The sequence below is a fragment of the Diadema setosum genome, chromosome 11, assembly GCF_964275005.1.
Source record: "Diadema setosum chromosome 11, eeDiaSeto1, whole genome shotgun sequence".
Taxonomy (NCBI): domain Eukaryota; kingdom Metazoa; phylum Echinodermata; class Echinoidea; order Diadematoida; family Diadematidae; genus Diadema; species Diadema setosum.
This window is the reverse complement of record NC_092695.1, coordinates 22,873,307-22,890,425: the sequence shown is the minus strand read 5'-3', so window position 1 is coordinate 22,890,425 and position 17,119 is coordinate 22,873,307. Positions and strand designations below refer to the sequence as shown.

The 17,119-nt window shown below is 38.1% G+C and overlaps 1 protein-coding gene across 1 annotated transcript; it reads right to left on the bottom strand.

Annotated features, from left to right (window-relative positions):
* Window positions 1-890: 890 nt before the first annotated feature.
* Window positions 891-14,968, bottom strand: LOC140235120 (zeta-sarcoglycan-like). The gene is made up of 7 exons (XM_072315160.1): window positions 14,732-14,968; window positions 8,686-8,787; window positions 7,760-7,847; window positions 6,816-6,935; window positions 5,720-5,792; window positions 4,840-4,963; window positions 891-1,164 (listed from the first exon to the last, which is right to left on the bottom strand). Exons 1-7 carry the CDS (start codon window positions 14,930-14,932, stop codon window positions 997-999), a joined length of 876 nt encoding a protein of 291 aa, XP_072171261.1. The 5' UTR covers window positions 14,933-14,968; the 3' UTR covers window positions 891-996.
* Between the last annotated feature and the right edge of the window lie 2,151 nt (window positions 14,969-17,119).

Genomic DNA, 17,119 nt, shown 5'->3' with positions numbered 1-17,119 from the left:
GTTGTGTAACAAGAAAGAAGACTGTTATTAAAGTAGCCCCACAAAGCAGGAAAATTATTGTAAATCCAGAAACATTTGTGGTAAGAAACTTTTGTGAAATGACAAAAACAAAAATTATAAGAATACCCAATGTACCAGTAATACAAGAATATTTTGAACACACACTGCTGCTTGATATGAAACCCACAACAAAACTGAATGTGCAGTACTAAACATGTGCAGTAAAAAATAAAAAAAAAAATAAAATAAATAAACAACCACAATTGTGCGTTACTAGTACACATACTAGTAGGTGACTTCGGAAGCGTACAGCATTGTACTGGCATTCAAAGAAATGTGTACACAAAATCTTTCACATGCATTTCACTGCAGTGGAATTCACGAAAGTTTCGTGCACATGAACATTTCTGGTTTTACAAAGCTCCCTTACGTTGGCACTGTGAGTACACAATAGAGCTCAAATCAAGGATTTATCAAATGTCCCACTGCATATGAGTCAAAGTGTTCATCTGGTCACTATTCAAAGAAACACATGTTTCAGAGTCTTGTGCTTTTAGCCTGTAGCTACCTACTGTGCCAATAATAAAGTATGCTGAATACAAACACAGAGGGCACAAATGCAACTTCCTTGGTGTGTACATTTATCAAACACACAAAGATGGATGAATATTACAGCTTCACTTTAAAGCCATACCTGTTCCCCTGAATAGAGTTACGAGACAAATTTGGTTCAGAATTTCAGCATTAAAAAAAGAGAGCAAAACATAAAGTGATACAAATAACACTCCATCTTTGGAGTAGTATTTACAAATAAGTTAGATAAAAGAACATAAACAAGAAATCTCCACTTTCACATAGTTTACATCTGCTATACCCAGACACACAAGCACACATGCACACACACACACAATAAAAGACAAAACATAGCATCATTTCTTTGTTTAGAGAATTTCTTGTGTTCGCTCTCTCTCCCTCTCCAAAGAGTAAGGTCAAATGTTATAAGCAGACATCTGTCTCGGTGCAGCCAGTAGAGGGCGGTGCTAGGAAGAGATCTCCATTCTCGCAGACACACAGCTCGTAGACACTGCTGGGTGAGGTGGACCCCTCCCTTGCATCTACCTGGGGAAGGTTGACAAGCCTGATGGTTCTTGCTTGCAGTCTTATCTGCAAGGGACGAACATGATGAAGCAAGAATCAACAAAATGAGTCAATGCAAAACAAAACAAAAAATCAATTAACAAAGTAAATGGAAACAAATATCACTATGCCAACTTCTGCTGGTCTGAGTACAGCAAATTTGAAAACTTGCTGCAGCTTTGGTGAACAAGATGGATACAGACACAGCAATGACAGCACCTGTTCACATGCGATCATAACTGCAATATATATCAGTTTCTGCAGTTCACATAGTCTCTGTTATTGATCAATCGGTCACAAATATAATCATTGCTGCATTATGTATTTGATCCAGGGATTGTGCTACACTACAATCTGTGGGGTATCAAAGGCCTAGAAAGTTCCTGTACCGAATAAACAGTCACGCCAGATGAGCTGATAACAGCTTGTGAAAGAAATGTTTCCAAAAGAGAGAGAGAAAGAGTGGTACAGCTGAAGAATATGAGCATAAAAGGACTTTATGCAGATAGTGACCATGAGTAAAGACACAGTAGCCACAGTCACACTGGCAAGCATTGGTAAGTTCATGATCACGAAGTTAAAAAATTGTGGCATTTAAATTTTCAAAGTTTTGCCAGTGTTAGCGCAAACTTCACGAAAATTTCTCGCGAAACTTCTCATGACACTTCCAACTCAAACTAGGGAAATTTTCCCAATTCCCACCAATCTTCTGGGATTTTGTGCAGTCTGAATGCTTGCGACTGAAACTTCTCAAAGTCTGTCCTACGACTGGTCCAACACCTGTTTGCAGGCAGTGCCTCCAAAGCATGCGCTCATTGGGATGAATGTCTCTACATTGTTACATCACAATCAGAAGCTGTCAGACAGCGTGTGCTTTTTTCTATGTTGCACATGTGGCACCAGTGACCAAAACCATGAGAACTTAAAACTTCGAGATGCTTGGCCCCAGTATGGACAGACGAGCAAACTTTGCGATGTTTTATCAATGTGACCGCTGCTATAGATGCTTAACTAGAAATGTCGCTTTGGCGACTGGTATGCCTCCGCCATAATGCATGATTTTCCCAATAGGTCTAGATAGTACAAGTGGACAATGTGTGATTACATTTTCACAAAATTGGCAAAATATTGAAATGACAAGTTTGTCACAAATGTGTTGAATGTTCACCTTCCTTGACCTAGGTTTAATTGGATGAATAGGAGTCGAGAGCATGTATCTAGGGATTTAAGGACTTTAACTTGACTTTGACCCATTCATACATTTAGGCATTGAGTAATTTTCAAGGTACAGGTGTGGAGAAAAAGTGCAATTTCTAAATTGAATAGTAAATTGTTACCATTTTCATCTGGCCCTTGACCCTAAAATTCATAAGATAATCACTTTCAGGTAGAACATGCATAATGTGTACTAAGTTTCAAGATACAATAACTTGAGCCACTTCGAGATATGGAGGAAAAAGTTAGTTCAGCACTTCCACTTGATCTTTGACCTTTTGACCTTTGAGGCAAAAAAAGAAGAAAAAAAAAACTTTCCAGAGAATTTCTATTAGGTTACACATGCATATACCAAGTGTAAAAAAATAATAACCCTGCCGGCATTGCATAAATATGAGGGAAATAGTAAAATTTTGAAGTGTTGCACTTGACCCCTGACCTTTGACCCCATGAACCCTACATTCTCTAGATAATCACTTCCAGTCAGTACATGTATATGTTCCATGAAGATACCTTGAACAATTTTCCAAGGCACGGAGAAAAAAAAAGAAGTTTTGATATTTTTACTTGACCTTTTGATCTTTGACCTTTGACTTCATGATCCAAACTTTCATCAGAGAATCTTAATTGGGTAATACATGTATACACTAAGTTTCAAGAAAATATCTTCAGGCATTCAATAGATATGGCGAAAATAGTAAAATTTCATGTATTTGACCCTGACCTTTTGACCTTTGACCTTTGACCTCATGACGCAAACTTTCACCAGAGAATCTTAATTGGGTAATACATGTATACACTAAGTTTCAAGAAAATATCTTCAGGCATTCAATAGATATGGTGGAAATAGTGAAATTTTATGTATTTGACCTTGAGCATGTGCACCCAAAAGTTGATAGGCACAACTTCACCCCCTAATACACATACATGCCAAGTTTCATTAGGATACTTCAACAGGTTTTGATAGTTACCTTGTCCACAAAATTCATTACGGACGGACGGAAGGACGGACGGAGGCATAAAAAGACAGACAGAAACAGAGAGACATATGTAGAGAGAGACAGAGAAAGAGACAGAGACACACAGATAAGCAAGAAAGACAAAGTGAGAGAAACATATACCAAAGACAAAAAAGAGATGAAAAAGAGATGTTAAGGATGTGGCAGAAAATGAGTGAGAGAGGGAAAAAGAAATATAGAGAAACAAGCAGCAGAATGACATATAGATACCGAGACAGACAGAAACAAAGAGAGAGATATATATAGGCAGTGAGAGAGAAAGAGATGGACAGACAGAAAGATATATATATATATATATATATATATATATATATATAGGCAGAAACATAGAGAGGGGGAGATATATAGGCAGTGAGAGAGAAAGAGATGGACAGACAGAAACATAGAGAGAGGGAGATATATAGGCAGTGAGAGAGAAAGAGATGGTCAGACAGAAACATAGAGAGAGGGAGATATATGGGCAGTGAGAGAGAAATAGATGGACAGAAAGAGAGAGATGGACAGACAGAAACATAGAGAGGGGGAGATATATAGGCAGTGAGAGAGAAATAGATGGACAGAAAGAGAGAGATAGAGAGATATATAGACAGTGAGAGAGAAAGAGATTGACAGACAGAAACATAGAGAGGGGGAGATATATAGGCAGTGAGAGAGAAAGAGATGGTCAGACAGAAACATAGAGAGGGGGAGATATATAGGCAGTGAGAGAGAAAGAGATGGTCAGACAGAAACATAGAGAGGGGGAGATAGTTAATAGGCAGTGAGAGAGAAATACATGGACAGAAAGAGAGAGATAGAGAGATATATAGACAGTGAGAGAGAAAGAGATGGACAGACAGAAACAGAGTGAGAGGCAGAGAGGGAGAGATAGTAATCAAGAGAGGCATGGGGCGATGAGGTTAATCAGTCGGTAAGGTGTTTGCCTTGTGACCAAAATGGATTCAGGCTTGAGTCCCTCTGAGTCTTTTGGGTGTATTCATACCCTCCCCTCCAGTAAGAGATGAAAACACTCTGTTCCTTGGTCAGGGGCCTGTCTCATAAAGACTTGTGATAGAAATCAATCACAAGTTTTTTGTGTGCTGCAATGCAAGTTGCGATTCATTTGGGGACTTGTGATTGATTTGAAGGCTTTATAAGACGGGGCCCAGGACATTAAATGGAGATCCCGTGTAAGAGAGATTCACAACTTTCGCACATAAAAAGATCTGACTGCACTTCCTAATGAAGAGCAGGTTGCACATATGGTAGAGGTAGTCTGCCCCATACCAATTCAAGAAAATGGGTGAATGATACCCTCCCTTTTATGATTTGGCCCAGGTGACTGGCGATAGTCAGCAAAAGGTATCAACCGGGCACATTCTGCCATATAATGACGGAGAAGATAGATAGAGGCAGAGATAGTGAGAGATACAGATACCAAGAATGCGAGAAAGAATGAGTTGAGAGAAAGAGAGGAGAAAGTTCTCACCCTTCCATTGGTAGCTCTGAGTTTGAGGTCAGCCAGACATGATGCTGAAAGGTCACCGGACAAGCCCCTCAGCTTGAGATTGTCCCTAGCTTGGACCTCAATGTTACTTGTTAGAGCTTCTACCCTGCAAGATATCAAATAGGGGAAAAGGAAGACATATTATTTATTCATTTATTATCATTTGTTTATTTTCATTTATTTATTCATTTAGTTAGTTAGTTAGTTAGTTAGTTAGTTAGTTAGTTAGTTAGTTAGTTTGTTTGTTTGTTTGTTTGTTTGTTTGTTTGTTTGTTTGTTTGCTTGTTTGTTAGTTAGTTAGTTAGTTACTTCGATAGTACAATCATTTGTTTGTTTGTTCGTTTGTTAATCATTCATTTAGGTCTACCAGATACTGGTAGATACAATGCTCTCTTTCCATTCATTTCATCGATATATCAACTTGCTATCCTTCCCCCATGATAAACAAAACAACTTTGAAATTGTCTTTATTGTCCAGGAGCAAGTTTCAATTCCCTTTTTTATACAGATAAGTTTCACCTAACTCATCATCATATTGACAGTGGTCAAATGGTTGTCTTGGTTCCATTCACATTTTCCACTTTCCAATAATGATGTACATATTATGCAACTTACAACAAAAAAGGGAGCAAGCAAGGTTGAAAGAGAAATGCCAGCTCACACACATGATGCAAAACTCAAGTACAATTGTCCATTTTCTATTCAAACCTCAAATCATCCATTGATAGTTTGGTGAAGAAATGAATCTGATACTGATCCTATTCCACACATTGCTAGCATCAAGCATTCATGCGTGTGCAAAGTCAGTCAAATACTCACTCCCTCAAGACATTGGCACACTAAATGATTTCACCCAACTTACATCAAGCTTTCTCCTGATGGCGCTCTTAATCTTGCTGTTTCTACTGGACCTTCAAACACAGTACCCTCAATTCCTGCAGATTGAAATCAAAAACACAAAACTGCTATGTCTGCACTGTAAAGGTGATATTTGCCCCTTTCTTCCATACTGTCTGAAATTACAATTGAATTTATACAGCGAAACACAATAATTTTCAGACCCATCTGCCTCATCAAACTCTGAATCTTAAACTTCAATTACAAAACTCTTTCAAAAATCCCTGAAAACAAGCAAACCCTAAAATATTGGGTATTCAAGCATGTACAAACATTCTTTACAACTCTTGAAAATAGGGAGAAACTTGGAAAACAAAAGATCCACAAGCCTCCAAATTTCTTAGCTTTTTATGCAATACACTACTCTCCTTAACATAATTCAGCTCTTCAAAAAGAAAAAAAAAACTACTCTTCAAAAAAACTTACCTTTATAAAAACCATTAATACCTTGAAAAAAACCCAGTAAATACAAACACAGCTGAACTAACGAGAGTGACTGAACCACACTCATCATTGTTACAGTCCACAGTGCAGCTTTGCATGTAAAAATCACCAAACTTTAGCTACATCAAGGCATACAACAAAATTTCACAGCCACTATTGTTAAAGACAAGAATTAACCATAGATCTTATGACTTTACTACTGGTAGGCAGTTGCATGAGGTAATATAAAGGTGCTATTTCTGAAAGCAGGAAAATGACTGAATACATCATTGGGAGGGGGGGGGGGGGGGGGGAGGTGATGTGGGTCTCATGGTCTAGTGCATGTGCACTTTACTTCCTAAGAGCATCCATGGTTCCAACCTTGCCAGGGTAATTTAATCCAAAAATGCTCCTCATACAAGCCCAGGTACAATAATGGCTACCTGGCAGAAAGCTGAGTGTGAATATAGCTGAGTTTAGCACGCATCTAACGATAAAAGTAGCAGTCCAGATGAAATGCTTCCCCCTCCCCCCCCCCCCCCCCCCCCAGGGGAGAAGGCTGCAGGTGCGGTGTGGCTTTGATTCCACTTTCATCGCTGCCTGTTTGTCCGTTGTGACGACAGGAGCATACATCTTACCTGAAAATGTTAATTTATCAGTGCCGATTCTAACTTCTTCCTCGTCGGCATAAAACAGTAAATTGTCTTCTGTGTCGTAAACAACGAATCTCTCACTGTGTGCAGTTAAGGACTTCCCACCTGTGTGTGTGTGGAGACAGACGAACAGACAGAAAGAGAGAAAAAACATGAAGACCTTTGCTAAATGCTGTCCATATAAAAGTAAAAATACAGAGTAAAACGATCACTATTATTTTGAAAGTTACATACAAAATTGCAAACTAAAGCTGCAATCAGTTTTGAAAGCCTACCTTGAATAAAACCACAAAAATTTCAACAAAAAAAAGAAAAAAGAAGGCAAATGCTTTTTGCTACACTTTTAGAGCAACAAAACACAAGACATGACATGACATGACATAACATTTTGTGCAAGTCGGCTCCTGGCACAAAAACTACATTGCTAATCAATGTTTTGGATTCTACCTTGTCATAAATATTTTCACATTCTCCGGGGCTACGCCCCTAAGAAAAGAGTGCTATTGAAGTCACCTAATCACACAGTTTTACCAGAACCTCTCGGGTCTGGTATATTTGTATATTATGTCACATTGCAAATCAGACTGTCGACATATCTAGCAGTGAGAAAATGCTTAAAGTTCCTTCCTTTCCTTTCAGTCTGTTTGAATGCTACAGCCACATTGCACTTGTCTCATGTAAAAGTGCTAATAGATCTGCCAAATGTTTCAGCTATAATCATGCATGAGGTGCTGCGATCTACTTGCCACACAAGTCTCCAGCATGATCAGCTCAGATTAAAGGCTACCACATCCTGATTACCCCTCCCCCATTACATAAGGCAAAAAAGGCTTTTTAATTGTACCAAAATGGCATGGAATACAAAGGAGAGAGTCGAGTTCTCATTCATTATCCCATAACCATCTGTGATCAGACATGAACAGCCTTACCTACTACAAATTTCCCTGTGACATTCGTGAGACCATTTCTAGCATTGATGCTGACATTGTGAGCCGACTGGAAGACCAAGGGTTTATCCTGTGAAAGAAAAAAAGGGGGAGAGTGAGTGATTTTAAAGAAAAATATAGTTATTATATAACAAAACACAAACTAGTCACACATATTCTATTTTTGTTTTGTTTTTTTAACTGCCAAAGATTTGACGAAGTGTGTTTGTCCATGAGAAACTAAAAGAGGCTTTGGATTACTTCACAGACATGGTATTAAAAGTTATGGAAAATTTATGAAATAAGAATGAAATTTAAATCTACCTGGAAAACAAAACACACTGAAATCTCCTTTAACAATGAAAATTGGCATTGAAGATCATGTTCATCAAGTAGTTTTTGAGAAGAAAGATCAAAAAGATCATTTTAGCTTCCCCAAATGATTAAAATCACATGAGACTTTGCATCCCTGAACCTTTCATAACAGAATCAAGCCAGATTTACTCGCAGGAATCATGGATTACCACTACAAGTGCTTTACCAGATTTTCACATATATCAAGGGCTGCACACTAACCCCCTTTTTTTTTTACCTACTGGTCCGACAGACAGTTCGGTCCAGTAGGTACCCAGTTTTTCCATGCTTTGCTGGTCCATTCCTGAAAAAGTTACTGGTCTGACAGTGATTTTTACTGGTCAGGGAGCATCGAACCAGTGCCAGTGTGCAGCCTTGCATATATTCAGTGGAAAAGCACACACTTTTGTGAGGGAGAAAAAAAAAGTTGACCCAGAGTAAAGATATCAATTTCAAGAAGGTATGATCACAGTAATCTGCTGTTTTTCAAGTAATAAACAACCTCATAAAATGGTCCATAATTTTCCCCACAAAATATCAAACAGTAATATAATCATCTTGTATGTGATACAAACCTTTATAGATGTAATTTGTGAAGTATAAAAGGCCTTCAGGAATTCCACTGTGCCTTCCAGCCGAATGCCATCTTTCCCAATCTTGAGTTTACCCATGCCATTCTGTACGAGCACAAGAAAAAAGAAAAGAGAAAACATATACTCTGTTAATGTCAGAAATTCAGATATAACAGAAATGTTAAGATGCTGCACTGATTACTTTGAAACAAATGCTAGGCATGATTATAATGAAAAGTAACTTTACATTTGTACCTCTCCATAAACAGTAACATCCCAATATCCTATCTTACACCCTCTTTTTTAACATCCCAATATCCTATCTTACACCCTCTTTTTTAACATCCTGTAAGAAAACAATGCAATTGAGGCACATGAGCAAGTATTACATAATTCAGATATTATTCACTCTGTCATTCAACCATTCCAATAGGACAAAATTAGTACTAACAATTAGATTTTAGTAATCAACCACAGCAAGAAAGAATATATTGAGAGCCAGCAAGGATTTACTATAATGCCAGCACAAGACATCATAGATGTATCAAAATTTCTATTGGACCAGTATTTATTTGATCCCATGGCCAGTCTTGTACACCACACTTGCAAAACAAGTGTGCCATTTCCAGTGTATATCAATTCCATAACTCAGAAAATCAAAATGTGATTTCATTTGGAGCCTCAAATATTGTGACAGTGGCTGTAGACAGCTGTCTGATTAGTGTTCATCAACTTTGATGAATTTTTTCCCCCTCAAGCTGACGACGTAAGCCATGAAAATGTCTCACCCCTCTGAGAGACATGTGACAATCCAACATTAATCCAATCTGACACACAGCGTATATAATAAAATCCAATTGTCATCCTTCATTTCATGACATACAAGAGACGTCTCATTAATACGTGGACTGATGTGAATCCATCCATATAGTGTGAGGATGCAATATTTTAGACAATACTGTAAACTGTTAGTTTTGCATACAAATATTTCTGCAGATGAGTTCAGACATTTTTGTGACATGTTATTTGCATCATTGCCATTTGAATACACACACAATTACACACTACTGTAAAACACAATATTTTCACGGCATGACATTTTCGCGAATTGGAACCGGCTACCCCCTTTTCGCAGCATGAAATTTTTGCGAGTTGTCTCTAACATTCAGTGCATTTAGTGTAGACAAGAACTTTTGCGTGCATTTGAATTTCATGAATTGTGAAATTCATGAAATTAAAATGCATGCAAACACTCCTCGTTTTACAGTCTGTTTTTTTTTTTTTTTTAATAAAACTAGATATAATCATCTCTCGAACACAAAATCTGATGAGCAAACATTGCTATTGAATGATAGAATCCACTCCATTTTCATCTGGAGTACTTTCATTTTTCCATCGTTTGTTGGGGGGGGGGGATTGAGATGTGCAGAATACTCATTCAAGGCCATTTGTGCTTTAAAAATGAAGGGGATCCTATATCAAACAATATTGGTGATAATCATTTTGCATGCCACATATACACGTGTAATGTATGCATGCAATCAAATATTGATGAAGAGCTGGACAAGAAAAGTGCTGACTTCTCGTCCAAATGAAAGTGGCTAATCAAATATGTGCATCAGCCCACACAATGGTTTCCACGGCAGATAAATTATCATGTTTTGAAATGCATTAGAACATCTTTCTTTTTACAAAGCCAAGCAGCGATGTCAAGAATAGAATATCACAGTATGTTGCTTCAGCCGCAACATCAGAATTATGCAATTTATGCACATACACCTGCTATTTCTAGAAATGCTCTGTTCAAATATAACTTCATGTCATCGCAGAATTTGCTCAAGATGGATTTCAACAACAATGTAGATTGCCGACTAGCCATGTACTTGGTAGGGTTTTCTGCTTGATCCCTCTATATAATGTGATGCACACTGTGGACAAGAAAATGAAGACTGCTCTGTTAAAGCATGAAGTAAAAAATAAATATATATGTGATACATACAAATGTACAAACATTCATACACACATACATGAACACATTAAACCTCTCAAAATGAGTTCTGCAATTAAAGTTTGATATATATGTTTCTCTTATACTGACATTATCTTAATAAAATATGACATCATAAGAAAGCCTGATTAATTATCGTACAAAGACTCCTTGCTTGCTTTAATTGGGCTTGCCTGGAATGTGAAAAACAGCCGAGTATGGGGACAGATCAAAAGTGAAAAGTTGTAACAATTCTGCTATAGATAATGTACTGTTTCAATTAAAAGTGGCCACTGGATTTAGCAATGGTGAAAAGTGAGCACTTTCAAAAACTCCTACTTCCTAAGTTACACTAGATGATTGTTTGATCAACCTTTATGTTTTATCTTAATCCAACAGATACTACCATGTATTATTCATTCATTCATTATTCATGGATGAAACCTGGATTCTAACGATAATCTCATAATGCATTCTTTTCAAGCACATGCCTTCAATGAAAAAAACAATGCAAATGGATCATGTCGTTTCCTGTAAGTCGTTTGCTCCATTTTGCAACATTTCACATTTACCTTTCCTCACACTAAGTCTTACTGCACATTCCATAAATGTATAATGTTATGAAGTGGGTTGTCATTGTCAAGAAAATAATCAGGCTTTCTTATGACACCACATTTGAATGAAATGATGTAGTTTTAGGAAAAATATGATACATCAAACTGGAATTGCAGGACTTTTTTGAGGGGTTAATATTCACAGATACTGTACATACGTAGTACATACAAATGGATATACACACAAAGATACACACTACGGCTGCATCAATTCGATTCTGATCAGTGGTCTCTGTCTCATTTTAATCCAACACAGTGCCACTGGATTCCATTCTAACACAGTGCCACTGGATTCCATTCTTCACAACTTGTCCTTTTCTCTCCCACTCAATACAAAGCGAAAACTCTATCCAATTCTGATCCGGGATCCATCGCACACTTTCTAAAGCTGAGGAATGATTAAAGCTGCCAATCCGAATATGTCTTCATCTCAAATCCTTGCATCTCCATAAACAAGTGTGTGATCTCTACATGACAGACCCTAAGCCAGTATTTGGGGGTGGGGTGGTGAGGGAAGAAAGAAAGTAAGGGATAAGTAACTTGAAACCATTTGTGAAGATATCGGCTTCAGCCTAGTGATGACATTTTTACTCACACGCATGAGATTGCCTACATAAGTTCTGCAAAGTCTAGGGTTTCCCTAGAAGAATGCAAAATGAAAATGAGTTGTATGTCTGTAAATGTTGAGGAACAAACTCCTTTTGCAAACCAGAGGTATAAAACCTTTCAAATTTGAGTGCTTGAAAATTCAAAACCTTTACACGACATCATGAGTGCCATCATCAGGTAAGTATTAAACTGAGATAAAGACCACTGGAAAAAAACAACAACAATTAAACTATTTAAAGTTTCTAATCACTTATCCTATTTCTATTTTTCTTATATATGCAATGAAGGTTTCATACTGCTACATAGTTCTCCACAGAGACACAGGCACAAAGTACAGAATAAACAAAATAGAAATTAAAAAAAAAACAACAACAACTGCAAAATACACAAAGGATTCAATATCTTTGTGTCTTATGTACACAGAAACACTCATTTTCCTTCAGGCCTGGAATTTGCCACAGGGGGTTCTTGAGCTCAAACTCCCCTCAAAAACCATTAATTTTTACTTAAATTCCTTCTGAAAGCTTACTTTTCCACAAAAAAAAAAATTTCAACTTTACAACAACTGAAAAAAAAAAATTCAGCTAGAAATAAGTAATCTCTCTACAGTTTACAATCTCTGTACAAAGTGCATGGAAATTTGTCTTGCACTACATGTTGCTGAATGAGGTGTGTGCAAATAAAATGCTTATCTCAACATGCTGGGCTTAATCATTTCCACAGGGATTGCATTTTTGTTTTCCATGCATTCAATTTGCATTCACCATGGAGCAAGCGACAAAAAGTGATACATGTGTCGGGATGAGATGAAAGCCCCAGGGGAAAGAAGACATAGTAAAGAGCAGGTTTTCGACACTACTTTCAGACTGGACTTTTAGACATGTTTACAAATGTCCTTTTATTTTGCTAGTCTGAAAGTAAACCTACACTGATGAGATTAATTCCATCATGCAGCTTCAAAAATGTTAAATTCAATGACTATTACAACAATGCAAAAGATATGTCTTTTCTTTTCTTTATAAAGATTGTTATTATCAACTTGCCCATGTGACACAAATTAGAATGATACTCCATGTCACATGGACTTAAAAATTGTTTCATCTATCCTCTTACATATCTTCAATGGTTGATGACAGTTTTCATTTTAAAATAACTCGTTCCTGGTGATTAACTAGTGTTTCCATGGTAAGTTTACAACTCCTTTGTAAATGCACATGTCATATCATCCTATTAGATTATGTTATTGAATTCCATTGAAATTTGATTGCAAAATGCTCTTCCCATTGCACAACAGCAGAACTGAATAATTGAATTCACAGCTTACTCTAATCCCATACCTCCAACCTAGCCAGTTCGAGTCGAGACTTGACTAGTACTACTTTGTTGCCATCGCCATGAGTACAATCTGCTCAAGAAGAAAAACAGCACTGATTGAGATCATATTTCACACAATGGGGGGGGGGGGGACCTTTAAGACACATCTTATTTGCATCCAGCGTATGCGGAAAGAGGGTAAAAGGTGATACGCGTGCCTGGACGACGCCAAGTCTCGAGAGGAAAGCCGACACGGTGAAAGCCAGGAGAGTCCCTGGAGTGAGCCGTGGGAGTAAACGTTGGATGCAGGTTTTTTCCTTTATGAATGCTTCTCCTCGTATCTTGCATTTGTATGTAATCGAAAGAGTGAAGCCGATGTGAAGTACATGTGGATTTCAATACCCAACGGCCCATTTTACACTGAAATTAGGCGCCACATGTTTTTAATCAGCCTCTAAACTCATTCATCCTCAGTTTTACGACTGATCATGGCTATGCACCACAGAGTACTCTTCTCTTGATTCTGTCAGATGAATAACATACTAGAAAAAAATAACTACATACTGGCTTGAAAAAACTCATAAGCACTTCTCAAATTTTCAAAGTATTCAAGCAAAAAGGCAGAAAAATAAAGAAGCTCAGGAAATACCAATTCAACCTTCACACAAATACCAATCACATGAATAATTTTCATCAGAGATATGCAGTCCAAGTCATTTGGTGTTTAATTAAATGAAACTGCTGAAAAAAAGATTTTGTTATTCGAGATTTGTTCATGATGGTCAGGAAAAAATGTGCATTTGAGCAAACAGCAAAGAAAAGATTGTCCTTAACTTATCCAAACTTTTGCACTGTCATGTACACAAAGTTTGTGTCACTACACAGAGTAATGTAGTTGAAAGTATTACAATTTTCCCTTTTCAATGAACTGTTTGTGTAGACATTGTCCCAGTTTTCAGAGAGAGGACCCCAAAACCTTGCAGTACGCATTATGGACCACTAATATATCTTACATAATCATCAGAATTATCTAATACCAACCCTTAACTCATCCAACAACAACAACAAAATGGACATTGTATTTTATGTTTGACGAGATTTGTGCCACCTTTGCCCAGCATGACCTACTAGGAATCAGAACTTAATCACTAGAGGTCTAGTCCCTATAGACTTGTACTTTTAAAGACACGCCAATCACATTTCAGGTCCAGACTGAGAAGAGTGAAAAGAATGCTCATTCTCAGTAATGAGCAAAATGGATCCATCATTTGCAACGTCATCAGCGCAATGTTACGCTTTTTTTAATTTTATAGGCATCTCTTTACAAGTGTTTCTTAAAAAACAAAAACAAAAAAAAACACCAGCACCAATAATCATAGCAACTACACCAAGCATGCTGAGTCCATTCTAACAATTTTAACTCAGACACAGTTGGTACAGTATGTCCCAAGCTTCCTTTCACTTTGCCCAAATTGGGCCAGTCATGGATGGCGGAGGGACACAACGTAACAACACACTCACTCACCAGTGAGAAGTCCAGGACACGGAGAATCCAGACAGTCAGTGCGAGGTTGACCGTGATAACCGCCATAAGGATGAGGACCAGGAGGTAGATGCAGCGCTTGCGCCAGCCGTAGATGCCCACCTTGTAGACGATGTCGGGCTCCCGGTGGCGCAGGGAGCCCTGGGAGTAGCTGGTGTACCCACCAGCGTCGCCCCGGTTCATGGCGGCTATGGCACTCTGCTCTCACTGGGTGTCGGAATGTCTGTGAGGAAAGATTAAGAAAGATAAAGAGTTACAGACCTATCCATCAACCTATAGTAACTGCAAATAATCTTTGTCTGTCATTCATAGAGCATAAGCCATGGAAGCTGAGATGTGCCATAAGAAGGTAACTAGGCAGAACTCGCCACAGCCTCTTTGTTTTAGGATGAGGAGGCAAGGAGGTGACTTCTTGCAACTCACCTTTGTTAATGACAAAAAAGCACTTTGGCAAGTTTAAACAAGTCTCTTTCTTGTCCTGAACAAAGCACCCACATACTAGTAAATTTAGAGTTCAGTCACCTTCACAACATGTAGTTACCAGGAAGGAACCCAAGTACGTTTCAGCAAGTCACCTATTTGCCACACACTAAATCCAAATTGTTGTAACATCAAACATACAAATTTAACCATATAAGGGTGCTTCTTGAGTGTTTTCACAACATATTGTTTCATCTTGCAATCATTTGAACTTTCTTTCAAGAACGCCACAGTCACTACTGTTTGTCATTGCTCTTTGGATATCGGCTGTAAGCTGGTCATATTTCTAATTCATGTTGTGATGAGTAGCACTCTATTTCCTTCTGTGGCCTAGCAGTATCTTCAAAGATAATATGCAACTGATTGTGAGCTATTTTATGCCAGATTATCCACTGACTTAGGATTGATACCCATGTCACAATCCTTCTCCGACTCTTTAGATTACAGGCTCTTTTTACGAAATAAATGCTCGTAGAAAAAAAAAAAGAGCAGAAAGAGAGCTTTGTGTGTCTTCCACATACTGTGCAGGGCATGGGACGAAAAAAAAAAAGTAATGACGGATAGGCTCAGAGTCTATCATCGAAACATGGAGCATGAGTGATATGTTTTGGCAGACGAGCCGACAATTTCGTTGCACAGCAGAGCAACTGCACTCTGTGGCTTAGACACAGCTTGACTGCGTGAAGACCCATCCTTAGTTTCACTTTAACATCGGACATATGCCAGCTATCAATCAAATTGTACATCCCCCCCCCCCACCCTGAACTTCTTCGCCACATTCGTCGGAAACAGCGAACAAGACATATTTGAGATTCAGTTTCCAGGCCGCCCGTGACGGATGGCGACATTTTCGTGACTGAACGCAGCTCAAAAAATTTCATCCAAAAGTGCATCCACCGCACAGGAGTGGGACCGAAGCTGGGAAGGATTCAGGTCAAGTATTATGATGTTTCTTTCATGGCCACATAGGTAGTTTAATGATAATCACATTTGATGACATAATTGACTTCCATGACAGTGGATGTCTCTGCCATGTTTGAACAAATTTTCTCAGGAGACAGAAACAACATTACGGTATTTTGCACTCAGCTTCAAACACTGGAGAATAAACAGCTCACATCTTGAGACTGTGACACTGACATTAGTGCCTGCAGTAGGGCAATTCCGCGGTAACGGAATTACAAATCAGAGAATTTTGGCTCATATTCTTTCACCCTGTGCACTGGATTGATTACTTTGAATTCTCTTGATACATTTAAAAGATGCAGAGGTACTCACACTATCACCCCAAATACAAATTTGTTAAATGTTCTCACTTGGTTGGTTACAAAGGAGGTCTATGTGCGATGGTAACAGAATTACCAGAAAATTGAGTCACAACTTCAACTCTGACTTTGGGAGTTGTTTCTCTGAAATCTATAACACATACACTATAGGCTGTTGTCTGATTTCATCTTTGATTGTGTCAACTTCAGTTCAGTTGGATTGTTTTTCAAATATTTCATCACATTTTCTCAGCAGCAGGCTTTTCCCCTGTAAAGTCAGTGGTAACGGAATTACACAAATGGTAACGGAATTACGCCTTCTGAAATACACTGGAAAAAATACACATTCTTGGTACTCATGTATTCTGAAATGTGTTGATGAAGATTGTTTATGCCTTCAGCTATAATATAACCACTGAAAACGTACTCTCTAGCCTTTGACCTTGAACCGCTACAAGTGAATAGGTGCCAAATGAGTTTCTATTGTCAAAAAACATAAAATTTTCCTGCTAACGACTGTGATTTGAAGTTGTAACTATGTCAATCAAGATCTCGTAACTTGTAAGTACCACATCCATCAAGATTTGTCTGCTATCAAGTTAAGAATGTCACACTCTGCAGGTAA